The 24,064-nt window shown below is 40.7% G+C and overlaps 1 protein-coding gene across 8 annotated transcripts in view; it reads left to right on the plus strand.

Moving 5' to 3' along the window:
* The window catches only part of NAXD (NAD(P)HX dehydratase), a 51,408-nt gene extending 27,344 nt beyond the window's left edge, over positions 1–24,064 (plus strand). For 6 of the 8 annotated variants that reach the window (XM_071743226.1, XM_071743207.1, XM_071743186.1 and 3 more), the window contains 5 exons: positions 10,866–10,916; positions 10,998–11,102; positions 11,447–11,567; positions 20,772–20,892; positions 23,658–24,064. In XM_071743226.1, coding sequence (XP_071599327.1) covers positions 10,866–10,916; positions 10,998–11,102; positions 11,447–11,567; positions 20,772–20,892; positions 23,658–23,808 — 549 coding nt within the window. In that variant the 3' untranslated portion in view covers positions 23,809–24,064. Of the gene's footprint in view, positions 1–10,865; positions 10,917–10,997; positions 11,103–11,446; positions 11,568–14,675; positions 14,796–18,862; positions 19,068–20,771; positions 20,893–23,657 lie in introns of those variants that run through there. The other 2 variants (XR_011725748.1, XR_011725751.1) reach the window with 2 other exon arrangements.

The raw sequence follows: 24,064 nt of genomic DNA on the forward strand, positions 1-24,064 counted from the left end.
TGAGAACTCTGAAACAAGGCCAAGGTCTCTACAATTGTTCTCTGTGGGTGCTTAGAAGCAGTGTATTTCCAAAGCTAGGGGATGTTCTCCTTTTTTCACACAGCAGCAATATTTTGTCCTTATCGTATCTACCCACCACAGCACTTTTCAGCTGTTCCAGGGATATTTGCACTTCTGCTCTTAATCTGATCTGATTTTTCTTGTAGCCTGAGGCTTGGAAGTAGGGGCATTCCTGCCTGTACCATCAAGGGCTGTTCCTCAGGTTTGTGAGAGAACCAGGTTCCTGACATACAGGGCGATGAGTATAGCTTATGGACTTTGGAATATTTTATATTCCTTGCTTAGCCCTCTGGGAGAGGAACTGATACTCCAGGGTGTTCTGCATTCTGCTTAGGTGTGTCTTGTATCAGTTCCCAGCCTCCTCTTGTCACTCCTCCTTCTGGCATGTGTAAGATGCTCCTGTCAAATTTGCTGCATCTGAGTTTGTTAAATATTTATGGGTACATAACTGGCTTTGTGGTCAAATGGGCTGATAGAGAATTATTGGTGGAATAGTAGTTCCTGTGGGGATCAGGTAGAGAAAAGTATTCTTTCTTAATGAAGAGTCCTGTCCTTAACTGAACTAAGATTTTGGTGTTGAACTTGTCACTGGGTTCCTTGCCTCTTTCACTGAAGTAGTAGCACTGAATCCTGGACTGTGCCACCACAATCTTGACAAGTTTTGTCTTGCAGCAACGAAGTTAGATTTGTGTTTTCAGCAGAGCATGCTTGCATCCTTCCTGTAAGAGAGGTAATGATTAATAGCAAAAAATGGCTCTGTGTAACTCAGATTACACAGTAAAATCCATTTGGTTATCAAACAGCATGCTTGTTCCTCTTGCTCAATTCTCAGTCTTTGTTTTAGCTCCAAGAAAATGTCCTGAATACCAGCCTGGGTATTTGGCTGAGGCCCTGCTTAGCTGCTATTTCTGCCCATTTGCTGTTTCTTTCCCCCCCAACCCCCTCACTCTGCAATACTACCTTCAGCCAGTCATTTACCTTTATAGAGATCTCTGCTATCTGTTGGGATATAAATTTAAGAAAACTCATTTCCCATGTCATCTTAAGGCTTTGTGGAAATCTGTTGGCTGTAGTTAACATCTGGCAAAGGGTGAGAGAGGTTTGGGGCTATTGTCATAGATCACCTCAATAGAGTGTGCCTGGAGAGAGCCCATTTGAAACCTTCTCTTTCAGATGTATTCTCAGTTCCACCTCAAGTGAGTTATCAGCCGTTCTGTGTTGGGTTTTGGTTAGATGGATTAATTTCCCTCCTTCAAGCCCCATGCCTTCAGGATTTAGGGGGCACTTTAGAGCCCTAATAAATCATGAGAATGGGGCCAGGTGCTTCAGTGCACTATCTGCACTAGTTTTTTCAGGCTCAAAAGGATTACAGAATACAGAGCTGCCTTTGTTTGCCAGTCTGCTAAAAGATGAATCTGCCACTTTGAGCTTTGAGCACCATTTTCATCTTGACACCTGAGCAGCCCCTCAGGTTCCATTTGGTCCAAGTATAAGACACCTGAGAAGCATCCCAGGCTAATGTTGCAGTTGTTATGTTAGTGGTATTGCCTTTGGTACCTACCACCACATATGAATATGAACAACAGGATGTGTTAACTCTTTGGAATCACTGCTCACATTGACTTAAGTTAGAACATTTTTATATCAGAAAGTTAACTCTGTACTGTGTGTCACATACATTTTGCTGCCTGCCCTCTTTATGCCCTCTGGAGATTCCTCTGGAGACAGCGGGGATTCAGTGGTTCATAGGGAACTGAAGTAACAGTGAGGACAGACCACTTTATGAGAAGTTGAAGTGGATGCAGAGGCAAAAATCAGAAACAGGTCCATGCATCTGCTGTGAGAATGTGTGTATAAACTGCATTTCTGTCAGCCCTCATCCAGCCCCTGAGAGTGATGCATATACTACAAGTGGCATGTAGTGAAAAACTACTCACTTAATAGCCTGATTGCTTTTAAACAGGCCCAGGAGAGCCAGAATTTGTGGATGTCTTCCCCTAAGATGAGGCAGTTCTTTCTCTGTGATGGTGGTACTGGTGCAGATGAAGCTTGGGAATGCCAGCTCCAACGAGAGAGAGCCTCTTGGTTGTGCTAAGAACTATTAGTATTCTGTGGCTTCCTTGCAAATGTCTTGATTAGAAAAACAGTGTTTGAAAATATGCTAACAGAACCTTAAATACAGGTTTATGCAGCTTGGAAGCAGAATTTATTTTCTAATATATGTAATGGTTCTTGATGAAAGTCATTCACAGTGAAGTGGGATGTTTATTTGCTTTCTTTGTGTAGGTTTATATTGTGTAACTTGATTTTGACACTTAAAAGCATTTGTAAGCAAAGCACTTGAATTGGATACCTTTTCAACTCTTTCTGAGCATTACTTATATAAAAACCCTGAAAAGAAATTGTCAGTGGTAAATTCCAGAGTTCAAGTTTTCGTTTACTTTTTTCATTTTAAGACAAAATGCTAACTGCTGACCATTAGTATCTTAAGCCAAATCTGACATTAGCATAATCATCCATAAATTATAAAACTTGTGGAATTTGTTTTGTGAGTGCAAATATTCAGTGGATGAGTAGTATGAAAAAATTAAGTGCATTTATTAATTCTGATCAAGATATTTTACTTTGGATTGAAGTAAACAGGATTATCACTTAAACTGGGTTTGGATGTCTTAAAGGATGGAAAGGGTGTAAATGTAAATTTCTGTGTTCAGGCATTACTTTCAGTTATTTCACCTTTTGAAGAATTCAACATATGATTGAGGTAGATAGTAAGAAACTGTTAGCTGCAGTTTTCCTTCAAGTTTAACAGCAAGTGATGTCCTTCAGGTTCAGATCATTCTGATCTCTTTTTTAAAAATTATTTTTATGTAGAAAGGAACACTTCTGATTAACTGCCATCTACAGTATCTTCAGCTTTGTTAGTTGTAACAACACCTTTTAGTATTTCCCAAAGCATTTAGCTTGATGTAGTGGGGTACTCTTCAGAGTCCTTATCACCCTCTGCCTGGCTTAAATGAAGTATTTGCCTGTGCTTCGAAAAATCTGTTTTGGAAAACAGGGCCTGGCATGTGGTACTATGGTTAAAAGACCCAATTAAATTGCAAGGAGCATAAACCCTGAGATAAAGAAGCTGTGTGTTTCAAAGAAAGGTTATTTGTCTCTATTATGTGACTCTTCATTCAGGTAGTACCAGTGGTGGTCAGTAGTTAATCATTTCTTCTGTGAGGTTTGAGAGCTTAGTGGAATGATTAATGAGGTAGTGATAGTTATGCATACAGGAATACATAAAGTAAAACTGAGGCAATTAGGCTAGTTAAAGGTGATTTATATAAGTCTTGTCCACAAAGGGAGATTCTGATTGACATTGCTGCATTTTGAAAGGAGGAGGAATTCTTTGATTGGTTTGTGGGAACTAATGAAAGTAAGTTTCAGAGTTATCTGCATGTTTTCACCAGTGGGTAAATAAATAACCGAAACCAGTTACTGAAAATATAGTTCTAATGTGAAGAATCTCAAGCAGTGGATATCCATTTTTAACATTTTTCAAAACCTTCTGTGACAATTATGTTCTGTTTAGGGAAGCTTCTCACCCCTGCCAACCTTCCTGTAGCCTTGAGCACAGCCTGAACTTGGGATATTTGCCTACCTCTAGCTGTGTAAGATTACAGACTTCTGCTTGCCAAGCCCATTTTTGAAGCATCTTTGGCACAAGGCTGCATCCCGACCTCTATGCAGCTGAGTCCCTGCTAATTCTGCATTTATCCAGGTTTGAGCAAGAAACACAGAAATGCTTCCTAGGGTTTTCAGTGCCTGTTTGTCAGAATTAGTTTGCAGCATATTGGGAGTCAAACTTCATTGCTCCTCCTGAACACCTTGGGGAGGTGTGTGTGAAGGAATGCTTCCAGCTGCAGCATTTACAGGGAAATTGTGGCTATTTCTTCCCTTTTATCTCTCTGTTCCAGACAAAACTGTGGATTCAGGATTTTTGGATGAGAGCAGCATCCATGCAGAAAATACGAGCAATTATAGGTAGCATTTCAACAGCAGTTTCTGGTCCAAGCTTTCAGGAGAGGGTTCTTTGTGAATGGGGCTGCCAATTCTTTTTGATTATTTATGGTTGCATGAGACCTAACCCGTGCCAGGTTGTGCACATCTACATTTCTGTACCAAAAAAGAAGCTGATCCCTCTTCCTGCCTTGAGCCTGGCTACTCCAGCTTAGTCATAGAATCATAGAATTGGCTGGGTTGGAAGGGACCTCAGAGATCATCAAGTCCAACCCTTGATCCACTACCGCTGCAGTTACCAGACCATGGCACTGAGTGCCACATCCAGTCTCTTTTTAAATATCTCCAGGGACGGAGAGTCAACCACTTCCCTGGGCAGCCCATTCCAATGCTTGATCACCCTCTCTGTAAAGAAATTCTTTCTAATATCTAACCTAAACTTCCCCTGGCACAATTTAAGACCATGCCCTTTTGTCTTGTTGAAAGTCGTCTGGGAAAAGAGACCAACCCCCACTTGGCTACAACCTCCTTTCAGGTAGTTGTAGAGATTGAAGTCAGTCAGACAGGAGCTGGGGCAGTAGCATGGGCTGTGCTATCACTCACCTTAACATAACCAGCATTACAAAAGGGAGTATTTAAACTTTTAGGAAATGGACCTTTCAAGCTCTCCTGAGCTATAGACAGTTCTTTTGTTAACCTGCCCATACAATGCAGCATAGGATGAGAGGTAGCTGAGATGTATCATATGAACAATAATATTAGAAGGGTTGGGACCAGATGATCCTCGAGGTCCCTTCCAACCTGACATTCTATGAGTCTATGACCTGCTCTGCAAGCCTGGGCTGACTGAAGTTTTAAATATGTGAACGCAGGCAAAGTTTTTCCCTGGCAAGGTACATGCTGCCCAGGTGCCAAGGAGTGCCCTGTTTGGATAAGTGAGGATATTACTCTTAGAAATCTGGTTGTTAACAATTTGTATGGGTACAAACTTTTGTTTAAAGGACCTCACTTGCTTAGCAGCCCTCCTCAGAAATGTTATCTTTACTTTGCACCATCTAACATAAGATTTAATTACATACTTGTCATTTGCAGGTTGCAGTAGCATGCACTTTCAGTGGGCTGAAGGGAAGGTTATACTGCTTCCTAAAATGAGTGTCATCATGGTTAATGCTGTCCATTATTATGGCATGCTGAAGCTTGAACTCTTTGTGAGTACATGGGTAAGGAATTTTGCCAAGAGTCAGCTAAGACATGACCCTTAAAGGGATCTGGGAAATGCAGTGTTCATTGCTGGTGTCAGCAAAGCAAGCATCGCCTGCAGTATCTTTCCTTGGCAAAGCAGAACATGACAGTGTGATGCATCTGTATTGAAAATTAAGTACTCTTATGGGACAGATGTTGCTTTATATGTTGCTACTGTGGTTTGCTGTTTTTTCATTAAAATTCAATCTTATTTAAGTCATTTACTCTTAATTTCCTGATTCTTCCCTTTGCAAACGCTGAATGCCAGTTATTGTGTAGCTAAACCAGTCACACAGTGATACAACTATTGAATATAATAAAATCTTTGCAGGCATTCTGCTACCTATCAACATCTAAGTTAAAAAAGCTGGAAAATACACAAAACTGTCCTTTCCAAGGAGCCATGGAAAACCAGCTTGTATGCTGTTGTATGTCAGCAGAGTAACCACATTGTGAGCTGCTGCTGGCTCATGGACTTGGGTGGAGAAGTTCAGGCTAACTTCAGAGTTTTTTAAGAGGCTGTGGGTGCTTGTTATGAGTGCACCACCTGCTATCAGCTCATGGTGCCTCAGGGTGACTGCTCTACCCAGACTTCCATGGCTGATGAGATATCCTTTGAGTGTACCTACAAGCTCTGGAGCAATTTATTCCTCTCCCTCATGTTCCCCCCTTTCCCCTCCTGGCTGTTTTTTGCAGGCAGCATCTAGCACTGGCTCATCTTGGCCCATCCTCTTTTTCAATAATGATTTGGGAAGTGTTGCAAGAGTCCTGGATGTCCATGGTAGTGCAGTGCAGGTGAATGTCGTGCTTCATAGCAAAGCCTCAGGCTATCAACTGGATAAATTGTATCATGATTTTTGGCATTACTATGCTCTTTTTCTTCAGTCTTCTTCCTCCTGAGGTCATTTACATCCTGAATGATTCTGATTTCATGTTGTGTTGAACATGTGTGTTGTTCTGGTTTTCAGTGTGTTGGGATTCTTTATCAAAATAAGATTGGAATTTGATTTTAGGAATCTATTTTACAATTCCTATGTGAAAGCTGGGACAGAGAACACAGATTTCTACTAAAATGAATGCATTTCATTTCAAGGAATAGGTTCCATTATAATAGAAGTATTCATTAAAACACACAAAATCTTTGTCCAATTACAGTAAAGGGTTACTTTTACTGAGAGAGAGCACTGGTTTCTACTGTGACACAATTTCTTTTTAGCTCTTATTGAGTAAGTTGCTTGCATACAAGTCCTGGATGCCCAGTCACAGAAAAAAGATTTTTTTTTTTTAGGAAACTGCATTTCAGGAATAGAGTGGGAGTAGATTCAGATAGAATTTTACCCCCCTTCAGCTCTCCTCCCCTCAGCCACCTCCACTACTGAAATATGATTTTGGACATTCCTAAATACTGGATATTTGTAGGAGGTTGTGTCATACAGCACCTTCATGGGATGAGTGAATCCTAGCTCATTTCCTCCTTGCCTTAATTAGGTTAGAAACTTAAAGCTTAGTCTTCAGTTATTAGGAGAGGAAGCTCTTGTTGCAGATTTGGTCCAGCATGAGTTCTGCAATCTGGTAATTAGAGTTCATTATTGCTGAGTTTAATCCCAGCAGGCTGGAACCTGTTTCCTTTTTCTCATTCAAATGTTGTGATCTGTGGAATCACCGTTTCAGATAGTGACTGAGTATTTAGCTAAACTCATACAAATCAAAAGATCTCTAGCTAGAGACTACCCAACCTTTGTTACTGGAATTCTCTACATGATAGGTAAGAGACTGAAATTTGGGTCTGGCTGTGAGTATCACAGAGGAAGGATCTGAATTTGATATCTCAGGTGGCCATTGTGGCTGTAGGTCATGGGGCAGGATGACAGCAGCATGGCACTGACACTCTCTCCTCTTCTTCCTCATTGCCCTGTCTGCTTGTGGTGAGACCCGAGGTTCCCCTGTGAGTCCAGTCCATTTTCTGGATGTCTTCAAGTGCTTAGGAATTGAGTGAAGGCAGCAGCACTCCTGCCTTGATCTGCACCAAACTGACTCAGCACTGCTGTGGTGTGATACATCCTGTGCACAGAAAGGCAGGACACTGGGAATCTCCAAAGTCTTACTATGCAAAGTGTTGTTTGAAGGGAAGGGGCAATAATGTTGGTTTTCTCTTTGATACCTGGGTGTGTTGCTGTTTCCTTGTGTGGTTGGTGTTTGAATTTCAGGTCTTAGTGACATCTAGAACATTGCTCATTTAAAATACTGTATCCTTTCCCATATAAATAATTTTTACATGGGATGAAACTGAACAGATGGTTCCTTCTCATATATAGAGTTCTATCAGAAACAGTTAAATAGGTTTTGGTGTGAAAGTAGAGTTAGTCTGTATTAATTGTACAGTGTAATAGTGAAGGTTCTTCTGTATTTTACAAGTCTTAAACTATGAAAATCCATGACAAACAGATATACATATTCAGCTGAAAATTAATGGTTTTGTCCAGGAATGAAATGCCCTGCATAGAGGATGTTGCCATTATTGCTGCAAACATCACTTAAGGAAGTTGTTGGGGTTTTTTAAATACAGTATCTGCAGTAATAGAATGTTTAAAAGTGGGCTTCATCTCACTTAACTCTCAGTGTCTAAAATTAAAGCAGCAAGGTGTCTCTGCTCCTCCTGTGATAGCTGAGGAGAGACAGGTCTGTCCACTGGTGATTCATCCCACCCTAAATGTGGTATCCAACTGCATGAGATGAATTGCTCTCCAGTGGTGAACCATTTGAGCTTTAAATGGCAACAGATGAGATGGTTCCTGTTCACAGTCTATAGGAAACAGTGGTTTTCCAAGGAATGTTGTGGCCTTCAAAAGGGTGGCTGTCTTACAGAGGGTTTCTTACCTGCTTTGTTATGGTTGCCAGATTACCCTCTTCCTCCCCAGAACTTCCTCTCTGAGGTTCCTTGTCTGGCAATGAGCAACTTCTGTCTGGGTTTAAGGAAGGAAGAGCAGAGGGAAATAATTAAGGTAGTTATTTGTTGGTGGGTTTGTTTCTTTTTAATAAAAAATGAGTTTTCTAAATAAGACAAAGGACTCTATATCCCCTGATTATTAGTTTTCTAAGGAGGGAAAGAAAAAAAAGATCACTCAGTATGATTAGAAATTGATACCTCAGAGGTTTGGTACACAATAAAAGTTGCTTGGCCAGTAGATTTTACTTAGCAAGATGAAATTTCTCTTTAGAGCAAAGGTTAAATGTCTCAGGATTGTGGAGTATGTGCTAGAGAAGTAGGAACTCTAAAGATTATTAGGAAGAAGTGTCTTATTTCTCTGGAGTGTACTTTCAGAGTGAGGTGACCTAGCCTTCCAGAAGCTATTTACCTGTACATATACTTTCATGCTTTGTAATTTATGCTTTTCTTTTGTTCCCCTTATATGTACATTCTTTCAGTGGACAGTGAGTCTCCAGGATTCTTGATTTACCCTGTTGTTAGGTACCTACATATAGATTTAAAAAATAAAGTAGTCAAGATGGCAGCTATGAGGAAGCATGAAAAGAGGCCAACAGTGACAGCAACAGCCAAATCTTAACTGCTGTAGCAGAACTTTAGCAAAATTAGTTCCCTGGGTTGCTCTTAATGAATTTAACAGAATAGTTTGGAAGGATGAAGAAGGACTTCTGAGGTCTGATGTCTTCCTTCAGTCTTCCTTATGGAATGTGTTGGGGAAATCTTTTTTGTTTTAAAAAATGAAGTGTAATGAATGACTGCCATACTAAAATTGACATAAGAATAAGCTGGTGACTCATATTAGTGGGAAGTGGGGCAATAATTATTTTAAGTGTACTTAAGTAGTTTGGTGAAGCTGCTGATTACAAAAATATTCAATTAAAACTGGTTAGGAAAAAAAAGGTATTTATATCTTCAGATATGGGAGGAGGATGATTGGAATGCTTTCTTACATAATATCTTGCTAACCTCTGGGGATCTGTACTGTATGATATTTTATCAGAAGAGTTTAGTATGCTTCAAAAAGAGCCAATAATTGGACTGTTGGATGTATAACATTTATACAGAGAGAAAAAAAACCCCAAACCATAAATCTGGTTGATAGTTCCACAGCCTTATTTTATTATAACCAAGTAAGTCAAATTAAGCATAATTGTTAATGAACTTAACACAGCAAAAGCAACAGAGTACAGTTTCTATGAAGGAAAACTAACTGTGCACATCTGTGCTGATTAACATTAATGAAAAAAGAAATGACCCTGTCTCATAAATCTCTTGAATTCTTTGAAAGTAAGGCTCTCTGGTTTCCAGTGTGCCACAACTAAGCCAAGACCTGTGCAAGCATGTGTATGTCATGGAAAGGTTTTTATTCTGTAGTGGCCTCCAGTGTAGCTGCAGCTCTGTGTTAAAACAAACCCTCAGGCTTGGAGCAGTGGGTAGTGTTTCAGTCTCATGCTCACAACATGCAAACAGTGCCCAAGCAAAAAACAGTGGTGTTGACTTCAAGCATGTTGCTGAATTCTGGTCATCCATCCATTTAAAAATAGAGGGGAAGAATTTTTTCTGGTATTGGAAAAATCAGAATCAAGTAGAAATAAGTTAGTGAGGATATATATGCCATAATTAATAATTTACAGGAGGCAAGGTGGGTGGTGTTTATTTTGACTGCAGAATGAGAACAGAGGTATGTTCACTACCATGAACATTAATTAAAAACTGCTTCCTTATTCCTTACATATAGTGTCTTGCTAACCTGTGGAGCTGAGTGCCATGTGATAACTAATATGAAGGAGTCAATGACTTCCAAAAATAATTAGACTTTTGCATGGAACACAGTCCTCTGTGTTCTTATACAGGAGAAAGATAAACTCTCCAGCTTCAAAGACAAGTTGCTAATGACCAAGATTCAAAAAAACTTGACTGTCAGCCATTGCTCATTAAGAAAGTTTAAGTATCAGTTATTGCTATTGCTCAGGGGCAGGGGATCTGCTGGTAGATACTGCTTGCTGAAAAACATTTTTGCAGATGGTGTGTTGTCTGGGGTGCCTTGGTTTTGCTTTGAAAGCATAAAACCTCCAAGCCTGTGAGTGAAATGACATGTCTTAAGTACTGCTTGTCTTGGGATGTTTCCAAATAAATACCACAATGGGACCATCATCAGAAAAGCAGTGTTACTGTTATTGACAGCTTTATATCATGGCAATACTCATTTGGATTGCTGGTTTGTTTTTTTTTTTTTAAAACTGGAGATGTATGCTTACTATGTGTGGCTTAGTTGGCATCTCATGCCTCCTACAGCAGGGAGAGTGAGTGAGATTTTGTGCCTACTTGCAGATCAACACCCAGGCACCAGTTACAGAAACCCTTTTGACACTGCTTATACTTGAACCAGAGAGAGAACAATGCAGCTGTAAAATTACCAATTGATATAAAAATGTCTGAAATTACTTGGCAGAATATAACATCTTACTTTGTAAAAACAACTTATGTGATCAGATTTATTGTGTGAATTTGTTGAATATGATGAGATTTAAATTAGCAAGCATCTTAAAGTTATCTGCATTTTTTGCAGGGTATTATAGAAAAATCGAAGGTGAAAGGAATTCCTATCATTATTGATGCTGTAAGTATTTTCTTAGTTCAGTCAGTAGTTCGAAATATAAGAAACCATTCAGTAAATACTCTTCTTAACTGGTTTTTGCAGGATGGACTGTGGCTCATTTCCCAGCAGCCTTCTCTTATTCAAGGTTACCAGCGAGCTATTCTTACTCCAAACTATATGGAGTTTAGTAGACTGTATGAAGCCATGGTGAGCTGTTTTCCTTTTTGATATTTAAGTACATGCAAGTTTAGTCTTTTTAACATTACGTGCTGTTTCTTATATGCAAAAGAAGCATTCTCTAGGTTTTTATTTCACAGGATAATTGCCCCAACACTGCATATTCTTAAGCAGAACTCTTTTTTTTTTTTTTTTCCTAAGACCGTTCTTATGCATTTTTTGGCACTGCAGTTGGTATAGAAAAAAGATCCCTGGAAAGACTGATGCTGATGCTCTTCTCACTCCCTTCACCCCCATATGCTGAAGTAGCCTGTGTTAGAATATGCTGAACTAGTAGTAAAATATGTACTGTGTATGGAATTCTTGTGTTGTAGCTTAGAGACCCCGTAGACAGTAGTGATCATCATGGATGTGTGTTAAGACTCAGCCAAGCCATGGGGAATTTGACAGTTGTTCAAAAGGGAGAAAGAGATCTTATTTCAGATGGAGAGAAAGGTAAGTGAAGTCTTTTGCTTTTAGCAATGTGATTTTTTGTTTGTTTGCTTGTTTTGCTTTTGTGTGCTTTCAGTTGTAGTTCAGTCGTTGGACTATATATAGTAATTGGTTCTCTGTATACCCCTTAGGGTTGAAGAGGATGGATGGCTTTCTTTGCAGATCATCTTTAGATAATTTGTGTAAACTGATGTTTTAAAAGAGTGCAACCTAATTTATTTAGTGAAAAAATGTTGCTGATTTTCTTTCTTATTTAAATAGCTATAACATATGGTTTACCTTACTCTGGTACTGTGAAACGAATTTTTCTTTGTGAAGCGCTTTAAAATCTTTGGCTGAGCTGGTCTATATAAATGTAGATGTCATTGCTAAATTAATGTAGAATAATATAGTTGTTTCATCATGTTTGTGTGCCTGAAAAATGAATGTGTCTTGAGGTTGGGGAGCTGATCAAATCCTTGATACTGTCCACTGTGCTGTAGATTAGCATGTTCATTTATAACTTGTACCTTAGCCCTGCCAATTAAAAAAGAAAAAAACCCAAAAAGTTAACTCTAAATTGCCATTACAACATTTTAGAGCAGTCACTTAATAATAATGTAGAGCTAATAAAATCCTCTGCCTGTCTGATGGTTTTTATACTGTTCACTTCCTGTGATCAGCATAAAGTTAATTCATGAGCACTTTTGTGTTGCATTTTGACTATGTGGTCTTATTTCACATACATAACAAGCAGCAGCTCTGCCTCTAATTACTTGAAATGCTAATCTCTGATAAATGTTTATGCTGCCTCAGAACTGTTTTGTGTATACAGTATTTTTTTTCCATTATTGGGACCCATGGGAGTCTTTTATAGCAGAAAAACAGATGTAATAGAACAACTGGTTTGTGCAGAAGTACCTTCCACGTATACCCACATTAGTACAGATGCTGTATCAGACTGTGAAACAAGCTGGCATCTGGAAGCAATAGAATTACACCTGTCTGGTGAAGGACTTTGGTCAGTCCTGTAGTACCCAAGTTGCTGTGTGTGGAGTCTGCTGTCCTGTTGGCAGCCATGCCAGGCTTGATCTGTAACCTTGGACAGTCAGGCCAGGCTTAAGGGACAATGAACTCTACCAGAGGATAAAATATCCTGGCTCCAGTTTATGCCAGCTAGAGAACTGTAGTAGCACTGTATGCTTTCTCTGATTTATGTCAACAATGTTCTTTTTAAGCAGGATTATTGCTTTTTTTTAAATGACTGTTGGGCAAACTGGGTGAGCGCTTTAGATTGAGCACGTTACTCACTGTATCTCTGTTCCCCTTTTTGAGCTTTTATACTTGAGATAAATGTGCCCTACCTTTGCTGGAGAGAGGGGACACTCCATTGTCTCTTCTAATGCAGGAGTCAAAAGAATGGAAACAACTGAAACTCTTCCCAGTTTCAATTTTGAATACTCAGGTGTGGCACAAGTTTGGTGTGTGTCATGTGTGCTTTGGGGCTTTTCATTGGTTTGGGGTTTTTTTCCCCACCTTGTTCTTTATCTCTGTTGTGTTCAGATATTTTTTTCTTAGTTAAGCAGCGTTTTGATTTGAAATAAAACCACTTGTGTGCTTTGTGGCAGTTGTTGGGTGCCCAGCTATAGGCTACTTTCTTGTTCATACCTTGGTTCTATCTGTGGTGCTTTCTCTCTCCTGGATTTACAGGTATTACAGGCAGCATTGCTGAGATGTAAGAAAGCAGTTGTCAGGTTTAACACAGGTTATAATGTCTGTTATAACCATGGTTTTTAGGGTTTATGTTGCTTGTAAGAAGGTTCTTGAGATTTTCAGAAACTGTAGCTTTCAGCTCCTTTGTAAGAAGAATGTTCTCTGAGTATGACAATTATTGTCAGTCAATTTTTTAAAAGCTTCTTGAATGCAAAATTATGTTGAGAATAAGAGATTCTGCAGTCTGCTCTGTGCCACAAAACAGAACATCATGTCACTGACCTTGAATTCTCTCCCAGGTTTTTCACTCATAACTTCTTTTTTCATCTGTCCTTTTGATCTGATGTTGTAATTTTTTTTCAGCTAAAACAACATACATCATGATTCCAGTGTGAGGGAAATCCATTGGATCAGGCTCATGTCCTCTGAGCACAATCAAATGCTACAAAAAGATCAGTGTAGTGCTCTTGCTTTTAATTTTTCATGTCATTGTCCATTTGTAGTACTTAAGCCAAGCTATTTTCAGGCATTTCCTCCTGGAGCTGATGTGCTTAGCACACTGATGCTGTAGTTTCCATGTATCACTTTTAAACTTTTTCCTTTGGGACTATGCTCCGTGCATGCTTTCTGGAAAAAAAGAGAAAAACAAAAAAAAGAAAAAAAAAAAAAAAGGAAAACTATAATAATACAAAAATAAGTCTCTGTGCTCTCCAGGAAAACCAGAAATTGCATAGCTACTATAGCTTTAGTGCTTTGTGCTTGACAGTTGTGGAAGGAAGTCTTCTTGAGGATGCCAAATTTTGCAGCATTTAAGACTGACTTGGGGAAGGCTTTATAGCATAGAGTGATTGTAGTGCTTGTTTTCATAGTATTTTTATTCATGAGTCTGCAGGAAATTCAGTAGACAATTTGCTTCTGTTATTTGAAGACAAAAAGGGTTATCAAGTGATTGAGTAGTGAGCTGGAAGTACAGGTGTTGGTGGAGGCTTACTGTCAGCAGACAGCTCTGTAATCTAAGCAGACAGGCACAATAACTTCTGATTGGAAGCTAAAGCTGAATAAATTCAGATTAAAAGTAAGGCAGTTTTTATTAACAGAGAAAGAAATTAGCTATGACAATAATGTACCTAGAACTTGATAGATTGCCAAACTGTGCAGTGTCTGGACACCTCTAAGGTTTGTTTTTACAGATCAGCTTAGATGGTGCAGGTGGTTCCATATGGCCTTAAAATCCATGCTGAAACACACACATGCCCTCTGTGAAATCGATAGCAATCCTCTACTATAAAGGAGGTATTTCTAAAATTTGTCTCCATTTCAGTTATGAGCTGCCAACTGCCCTGTAAACATAATCACCAAGATTTAAAATTAAGTTTTATATACTCTTTTTCTCTTTCCTTTTGCAATTTCACGTTATAGCTTGGTCTACAGTTGTTGATTCCCTGCTCTACAAAGATGAGCTTCACCATGCTCTTGGTAGGTGATATCAGTGCCATCACTGACCAGGGTAGGAATGAGTACTCAGCCTGTGGGTAAAAGGTAAGTCAGCTTTTATTCACTATGGCACAGCTCTCTAAGGTCTTCTTTTTATTATTCTTTGGAGAACTGGTCAATAATAAAGTGTGGTTATACCAGTCTTAGTTCCTAACATGTTTAAAATTTGGTTAGGTCCTTGAAGTAAGAGGATTTGAATTTTTGTTTTTAAATGTTATAATGAGCTTTTTTGTATTTTCCCCAGCACCTGTGTTTTGTCCTCTTCTCCCTTCCAAAAGGCAGACTTTATGGCTAAGCAGCCCTTTGTTGCCTTTGATTTTTTTTTTTACCTGGAGACAGTAGCCAAACATAGTTGCCCAGCTGCAGCTATGGCAAAGATGTGTAAAAGAGGGATTACTAAATATTGAATATGGGGTAAAAAGCCAGGTCTTGCTATAAATCCCTAAAACAGTACTTAAAATTTCTGCCATTAATTCTCTGTATAGATGGAACGAAAGCTGTTCAGTCCCTGGCTCACCCAGGTACAAGTTCTTAGGGTGTCCAGCATTTCAGCAAATGTTGCCTAGACTTTTAGCTGAGAGGCAGAACCTTCATCTCCAGTCCTGTTTCTGCAAAGTGAGTAGAACAGAGAGGTCGTGGTCCCTGCCCACAGTGCCTCTGTGCCCATCCTGCTGTCTCCCTGGCACTGCTCACTTGTCACCACAGCCATCCCTTGGCTCCTGCACCTATCCAAGAAAATCAATGTAAAATTTGGATCATTTTCTTTTAGCTTAAATTTCCTGGTGTCTCACACTCAAGGACCTATCTAAGTTTTAAAAGTGTGATTAGGGAATATAAAAGTATAAGCACCCTTTATATAAAAGCCAACTTACATTTTCCACACCAGTTGAGTGATTTCTCTAGCCAAAGTCATTAATCTTGGTTTCCCAGTCTGTATGCACTCCAGGACATGTTTCTGGGAGCCTGCAATCTCCAGCTATGTGATTTTGTGAATTAACTTGCAAAAGGAAAAAGATAAATTTCTTACCTGTATGAGTATTTGCCAGGTCAGAGATGTATACTGGTAAAAAGGTTTTTTACTCAAGATCTGATAATGGTCTATATGTGAAACTTGTATTTGATGGAGCAAAATGGTCCTTGATAGTGACATTATTTTGCACAGAAGATGGAAATCTTAAGCCTTTCATTTTAATGATGGTACAGTTACTCTGTGGTGTAGCTGATGTTAGCTGATCCAGTCCAGTTGGATCAAGTCAGAAGTCAGCATGGGTGTACCTTTTATACAAGGGTTCCTGAGCACATTAGGATAAGTGCTGTCAGAGGAAAACAAGTGCAAAGAACTTGGTCAGAACATCTGAGATTCGGGGATTAAATTTTAATCTCCAAGCTCTCTTCTGGTCTGCAGTTTCAGTAAATGTGATGTTTCACACAGAGTCTTCAGCTGTTTTTGTCATCATCAATATTACATGTTTACCCTTAACCAGCTATTCCTTATTTCACATTCTGTGTTCTAATGAATCCCTGTTTTGTTTTTGTTTTTTCATTACTGTGTGAACATTGTGAATCAAGAATACACAGACAAACACTGTTTTTTGTACTATGTGGGCTTAGTTTTCTAACTGTCTAGGAGCTGTGTTGTAAGACACATCACTGTGTCTAGGAGCTAGTGTTGTAAGTAGAGCCATATCAAAACTCATGTTTCCCCATTAATTTGTAGCACTTAATCTCAGCAGAACTACTAATTTTGTTTCCTCCAAGAAAAAAGACAACTATTTTCAGTTACATAACAGACTGCTTTATTAATTAAGCATACAGAACCTGCAAGTGAGTCATTCTTCTGGGCTTTGAACAGACACCACAGTTTGGGCTGGGAGTTCTTTTCAGCTGAAAACTTACTGTCAATGGAATCCTATGACAGCATGGTCTGAATGCTTCTCCAAATGCTAATGCTTATCATATCTTCAACAAGTGCTGAAAAGGGAGAGATGGTAACTTATATTGTGGCCTGAAATACATTAAACATAGAGCTGCTAAATGTCTTGGCCGTAGTTACCCAGGAACTCTGGGGCAGAATTTTTAACTGTGTAAAATCTAAAGCTCCTGAATTTCTATTTCCTATTATTCTGCCAACAACACCAGCCTTCATTTTTTTGTGTCTGTTGCACTCATATTTCAGTGCAGATTGTTTCTACAAACTGGGTAAGCAAGAAATCACTATATGTGAGTGATGTGGTACATTTGCTGCGTACAAATCTGGCAATATTTATGTCCCATTTAATTGCTGAGATTGTGTTTAAACTGTTGAACAGGGCTGCAGTTGCTTGGACTTGAGCAGGTCTCCTTTCTGTACTTCATTCATTGATTTCTTCAATTATGACATTTTTGTCTCATCTAGAATTTTCTGATGATGGTATATGTATGCTCCATGGGTAAGTGCTAGGAGCAGGGTTCTTTTATCAGAAAGTTAGTAAGTATGAATCAGTTTTCATGAGAAGGCTGTCTCAAGTGGGGTTTTTTTGATTCATTACCCTGTGAAATAATGACATCAGATTTGGTTGCCTAGACCTATTGAAAACCAAAACAAGACAACCTGCACCAGCAGTTTGACCAGCATTAATTGTGTTTTTTTGAGCTCTTAAGGTCCATCAGCTGACCCATAGAGGAGCCTCTCCATTGTTGTGATTAGGACTAGTGTGAGACTCAGTGACCTTAAATAGCCCCGGTTGCTGCCTTTCAACACTGATACATTGTGGTGATTCAGTCTTTGCAGTTTCCTTGTTGTCCAGCATCCAGGCATCTTGCTTTCCTTGGCTATTCCAAGGCTTTCTGATGTGCACATTCATCCCTAGCTGAACTCACTGAGCTATGGACCAAAAAATGCCCCATCCTCATGTAAATGCCTTGTTCCGCATCTCTCCAGGGAACAGAACCTCTGCCTTCTGGGCATTCCCGCTGACTGTTCAGCCGTGTCCATCTAGGAGTGACACTGCCACTCTTGTCACTGCTCAGAGCAGCACACAAGGACATCACCCATGTGGGGCCCCTCAGTTCAGGAAGGAGATTGAGGTCCTGGAGCAGGTCCAGAGGAGGGCAACCAGGCTGGTGAAGGGACTCGAGCACAGATCCTATGAGGAGAGGCTGAGGGAGCTGGGGCTGTTCAGCCTGGAGAAGAGGAGGCTCAGGGGAGACCTCATCACTCTCTACAACTCCCTGAAAGGAGGGGGTAGCCAGGGGGGGGTTGGTCTCTTTTCCCAGGCAACTCTCAGCAAGACAAGAGGGCACAGTCTCAAGTTGTGCCAGGGGAGGTTTAGGTTGGACATTAGAAAGAATTTCTTTACTGAGAGGGTGATCAGACATTGGAATGGGCTGCCCAGGGAAGTGGTGGATTCTCCGTCCCTGGAGATATTTAAAAAGAGACTGGATGTGGCACTCAGTGCCATGGTCTGGTAACTGCAGCGGTAGTGGATCAAGGGTTGGACTTGATGATCTCTGAGGTCCCTTCCAACCCAGCCAATTCTATGATTCTATGAACTGCCTGAGCTCTCTTCACAGCAGGGCACAGACACGTAGTGGGGGATGCTGGACTGGGGGAGTGGGAAGGCAGCGGTGTTATTTTGGCTGTTCCAGGAGAAGGCTGGGAAAAGCATCGGGAAGACTTTCTTCTGCGCGGGATTGGCAGCGTGCCAGCTTGCCTTACAGTAGTGTGGGATTCCTTCTTTTCTTTTCAAAGCTCTGAACAAGTGACTGTAGTTCAGAGGAGCGCTTCGTTCTTTTTCCTATTGGCTGTTGCAGTGTTCATCGTCCCTTTATTTTGAAATGTACTTTGAGGCACTGAGCCTCTGCACAAGAATTGCCCAAGTATTATACCTTCCCCCCTCATACCAGTGAATTTCCTCTAGTTCTGCTTCTTTGAAGCTATTGCTTGGATTTGTTTTCCAGCATCTCTCTGCAGAGCACAAAGGTCTGCTTTTGTTGTTGCCTGTGAGGTAGTCTGCATGTATTTGAGACCTAATTTAAAAAAAAAAAGCAAACAAAAGACCACTTTTTTTTGGGGGGGGGGGAGAGCAGGGTATTATAATTGGCCTAGTTTGAGATCTTGCTTTCCTGTACAGCTCAAAAGTGACTGGAAGGTTGTGGGGCTACAGAATAGTGGCAGATGGTGACATACAGCTAATAAGCAGGGTCTTGTGCTCAGCTGTCAGTCAGAAGGCCCCAAAGCTTTTGAACAGAGGATTTCCATCCTGCCTCCTGCCAGGAGTTCAGGCCCTCAAAGTGAACATTCTGTGAGATACCATCTTCAAAGTAGCAGAATTAGAGGTAATTTCTCCAAAGCACTCTATTTTTTTATTAAAAAAAAAAAAAAATAGCCACACCACCTAAAAGGGCATCCCTTCTTCAAACAGCAAACTCAGGAGAGCATTGCACTTGTGAAAGTTGACATTAACTGCTGCTTACTGAGAAACACAACCAGAATCTTAATTTGGGGGAGGGGGGGGAGGGGAGAAGAGTGATTGGGAAAATTAAGTGCTGGCAGTGCTGCAGCGGTGTGCGCTGTGTTCCTGGTGACAAATGGATCTTTGCCCTCCCAGTGGCAGCAAAAATGCACAACTGCCTGGGCCTGCCGAGCCCAGCGATTACTGCTGGGAAAATCAGTGGGAAATGGGAGGGAAGCACAATCCTCTGCTGCACCAAGTAACAACAAGCAGAAATGAACCATGCAAATGGACTGGAAAAGGGTTTCCTTGTGCAAAGGAGCGTTCTACAGCTTGTTGTTTAAGAAGGTTTCCCTGTGAGTCATTCACTTTTGTGCAGGTTTTTCCCATTACTCTGTAGGAGAAAAATTCCTTTTAAAAATATGGGTAGTACTCCCTCTATAACCCTGGAGCTCTTCTGTTCGTACACCTTGGCAAAACCCAGAGAAGGGGACTTGAGAAAACTGATGGAAGAGGTGTTTGTACAAGGAATGTTTTGCTTTCTGCTTTGTGTACTTGGCATGCTCAGGAGCACACAGCTGATGGTCTGCATGGTCCTGAACCTGAGTCAGTGGGCAGTGGCTGACTGGACATGCTAAGGCTCTGAATTTTGCCAGCTCTTCTTTTCTCCTAGGAATACATTTCTCCTGAGTTTTTTCAGAGCCTAGCAAGAAGGAAGCCTAAGGATAGACACATACCCACAAGAGAGTTTGGAAAAGGCAGCAGAATTGATGGTATTTTCTTTTCGTGTGCCTTGTGTACCCTTCAGGCTTCCTGCTAGGGCTTGTTGAGAGTGGAGAACAAAGGAGTTAAATTTAGTTGAAACCATTTGCATGTTTTTCATAGCTAAAATCCCACAAAGTGATCAGTTTGACCTAGGTCCTTGGTATATTTAAATAGAAATGTAACATCTGATATTATGACAGAGCCTCCCCATGGTGATACTATTGACAGAAACATACACGGATGCCGAAGACACAGTTGATAGGCAGAAAAAGATCTCTCTTTGCATATGGTGTTTACAAAGCCTAAGGAAAAGGCTGTTTTCAGTAAAATACCTTTCTGCCAGGCACAGCAGAAGATTTGAGGGTTTAGTTCTGTTTTCCATTTGCTCTCTGTAGAACACCTTGCCTTACATTTGTAAACTCTGAAGGTCAGAGACTCAGGAGAGCTGCATCTGTGCAATGGCTCTGTGGAGGAATCTGGTCCAATTTGGGGTGATTGCTCATCATGGCAGCATCAGCTCACATGAACCACTGAACTCATTAGACTGAATCTTCTGTGCGAGCTGAGTGGAGAAAGTGTATACACTGTGTGGTGTTATTTGTAAAGGATTGAAGAGTAATTAGAAAAGTATTTTTTAAATGTTAATGCAATTATATTTTTTTTTCCTAAGACCTGCTTATTTCAGTATATGCCACTGCCTGTGATTAATCTCTCATCTGTTAATCTCTGTGTGCCTCAGAGGTTAAACCTCACAGAGACAGTGATAATTGTAAATGGAAGAAAAAAATGTACATGACTTTGTTTTTGGTTTGTCTGTTCATAGTACTTGTGTGCAGTCACGAAGGAAGCAGCCGGAGATGTGGTGGACAGGGGGACCTCCTTTCTGGTTCTCTCGGAGTCTTAGCACACTGGGCATTTCTTGCTGGAGCAGAAAAAACAAATGGGTATGAATATTAATCAATAACTTCTTAATTCTTGTGAGTCGGTGTTCTCGTATGGCAACTGTTGTAGACCTGCTAGAGACATTGCTGAATGAAATTGGAGTCATTAGGACGAAGGTATCCACACACTTCTAAAAATGGAAAGGTGTTCTAGAGCTGTCTACATAATAGTTACAGTTCTAATGAGACAAATTTTTCTGTAATCTAACACCTTCCAAGCTTAAGGCAGAAGTGTGTGAACCCGGATCAGTTCCAGGAACATACACGTCTGTGTTTTCAAAATAATTAAATGTAGACAGAAAGTATGAAGAATAAGTGGGTGGCAGGCACTGAAAAAACATCTCAGGAATTAAAAAAAATGTCATTTAGCACTGTACCTAAGGAATTCAGGGGGGCAGGTAAGTAAAGCTTGCAAATAAAACACAATTTCAAAGAGTGGGGCCATTTTGAGGCCAGATAGCTCTAGTTTGTTTGTACCCATAGCAGCCATACCCAGGCAGCTCACTCATGGCTCTTTTGTTAAATGACATCAATTCCCATTTGAGCAGTTGGTCCATATAGTCCTGGTGTCTTTCTGTGAAATTAGGTGCTTTAAATAAAGTTGAAAGGAACCCTGACACAAGCAAGTTAGGGAATGAGTCCCTTTTCCCAGTGAGTAATGAGCCTGAAGCTTTAGGAGTGGAGATCTTCAGTAGTCTTTCGGATGCTATATGCACAGTTAGATATTCACTGGAGTTAACCAGGCTGTGCATGTGTTTCCTGGACTGCACTGTGCTAGGTCCCCCAGAAAGAGTAAGTGGCCAGTTGAACCTGACCTTAAAATTCTGGAACGTCAGGTAACCCTGAATGAAAAGTGAAAACAAGATTGTTTGTGTATTTGAAGTTGCAGGTGCCACTAAGAGGGTAATACTGTTTTGCTTCATTAAAGTGGTGACTTCATTTTTGTATGGTGTGCAAACATAACAGTAGGAAATTGCTGGAGAGATGAGCAAACACAGTACATGTTCTCCAGGATTGGAGCCCCTGACTGGGACTCCTGTGGCTTTTTGAAACAGCTCACTCAGAAACTCCATTATTTTATAGATGAAGGAAGAGTGGGAGGGAGCATAATTGGCATCAGCAATACATCCTGTCTCCTGTGGTGGTGTTAAGGTGACCCTTCTCAAACACTTGCTGTACAGATCCTGTTTATCTTGCATGTTTCAGGAGAGGAGGAGCTTTTTGGGTTCAGTGACTGTCAGGTTGTAGGCTGCATTCACTGCAGCCAGCCCAGCCAGTCCTTCAACGCTCATACGTGGCTCTGTTGCTTCACAACACGTCTGTGCAGGACAGGATTTTGAAACATGAAGAACATACTGGCTTTTAAAGGTGTTAATGGTGTAGTAGATGGGGCTCTTGTGTTTGGTAGGCAGGATGCTAAGGTTGTGTCTTTGGAGTATGGTTATGTGGTGGCCTTAGGAAGAGGTGCTTTAGCTGTCTTGAGCCCAGAAGCTGTGCTCTTGTTGTAGAGCAGTATTTGGGCATCTGATGTCATGCAGAGGGATCTGGAGAAGTGGGCCCATGTGAGCTTCATGGAATTCAACCAGGCCAAGGTCCTGCACTTAGGTAGAGACAGTACAGCTGTCAGTACAGGCTGAGGGATGACAGCAGGAAAGGAACTTGGGGGTCCTGGTGGACAAAAAGCTGGACATGAGCCAACAATGTGTGCTTGCAGCCCAGAGGGACAATGGCATCCAGGGCTGAATCAAAAGAAGCCTGAGAGGTGATTGTGACTCTCTCCAGCTGGAGTCCTGTGTCCAGCTCTGGAGCTCCCAACACAAGAAGGACATGGAGCTGCTGGAGCAGGTCCAGAGAAGGGCCATGAAAATGATCAGAGGGCTGGAGCAGCCTTCCTGTGAAGGCAGGCTGAGAGTTGGTGGTGTTTCCCCTGGAGAAGAGAAGGCTTCCGGGAGAAAGTACAGTGACATTCAGGTACCTGAATGGGGCCTACAAGAAAGCTGGAAAGGGACTTTTTACAAGGGCATGTAGTAATAGGACAAGGGATAATGGTTTTACACTAGAAGAGGGTAGATTTAGGTTAGACATTAGGAAGAAGATCTTTACTGTGAGGGTGGTGAGACACTGGGACAGGTTGCCCAGAGAGGTGATGGAAGCCCCATCCCTGAAGACATTCGAGGTGAGGCTTTTGTGGCTCTGAGCAACCTGATTGAGTTAAAATGTCCCTGCTCACTGCAGCAGGGTTGGACTAGGTGACCTTCAAAGCTCCCTTCCAACCCAAACCATTCTATGATTCTATGATAAAAATAATTTCTTGTCCACACCCTCCTGTCCTCCCCCAACTCCCTGCCAGACAGAACTAAACTGAGTTACCCGTGAGTGGGGAGGAAAGGGAGTTAAAAGGCTGCCGTATGACACTGCACTTTTCCTCTGAAGGAATGGATGAAATTTCACAAAGGTAAAACCAGACATGGAACACACCTTGCACACCTTTTAAGCAAGCAAGCAAGCAAGGATGTTTTCCTCTTGCATCCCTCAGCCCTGGTGTTTCTTGCTCAGTCACATGCTGTGCCATGGGAAGGGAACTGTTAAAAAAAATTTGGCTCTTCAGTGCAAGTCTGAAAAACACAGATGTTTGTTTAGGAGGCCTTCCTGACAATGCTGACAAACATTTCTGGGTACAAAGATTTTTGCCCGCCACCTTCTGAATTACACAAGAGTGTTCAGGTTTTGTTTATAATGTGTTGTTTTGTTTTTTTTTTCCCTTTTAGTCAAAATCCCTTTCTAGTGGCTGCATTTGGAGCTTGCTCTCTGACAAGGCAGTCCAACCACCAAGCTTTTCAAAAATTCGGACGTTCAATGACTGCCTCTGACATGGTTTCAGAAGTTGGAACAGCTTTTAACAAACTTTTTGAAACCTGAAGCCAAAGCAGAAGAGACAAAGAGGAAGAACAATGACTGCAAGAGTAATTACATTTAAGTAGAATTTACATAAGTAATGCACCCTTTCAAGTGCTGTAGCAGCATTGGTATGCTAGGTAGATTTTTTTTATTTTTAAGAATAGAAAAATATGATTAATGTAGATATTTTTTAAGAGTTTGGAATACAAAAATGTTTTGGCTGAAATAAGCTGTAGTTGCAGATCTGTTATAATATAATAAAACTAAACTGAAAGTA

The sequence above is a fragment of the Heliangelus exortis genome, chromosome 1, assembly GCF_036169615.1.
Source record: "Heliangelus exortis chromosome 1, bHelExo1.hap1, whole genome shotgun sequence".
NCBI lineage: Eukaryota > Metazoa > Chordata > Aves > Apodiformes > Trochilidae > Heliangelus > Heliangelus exortis.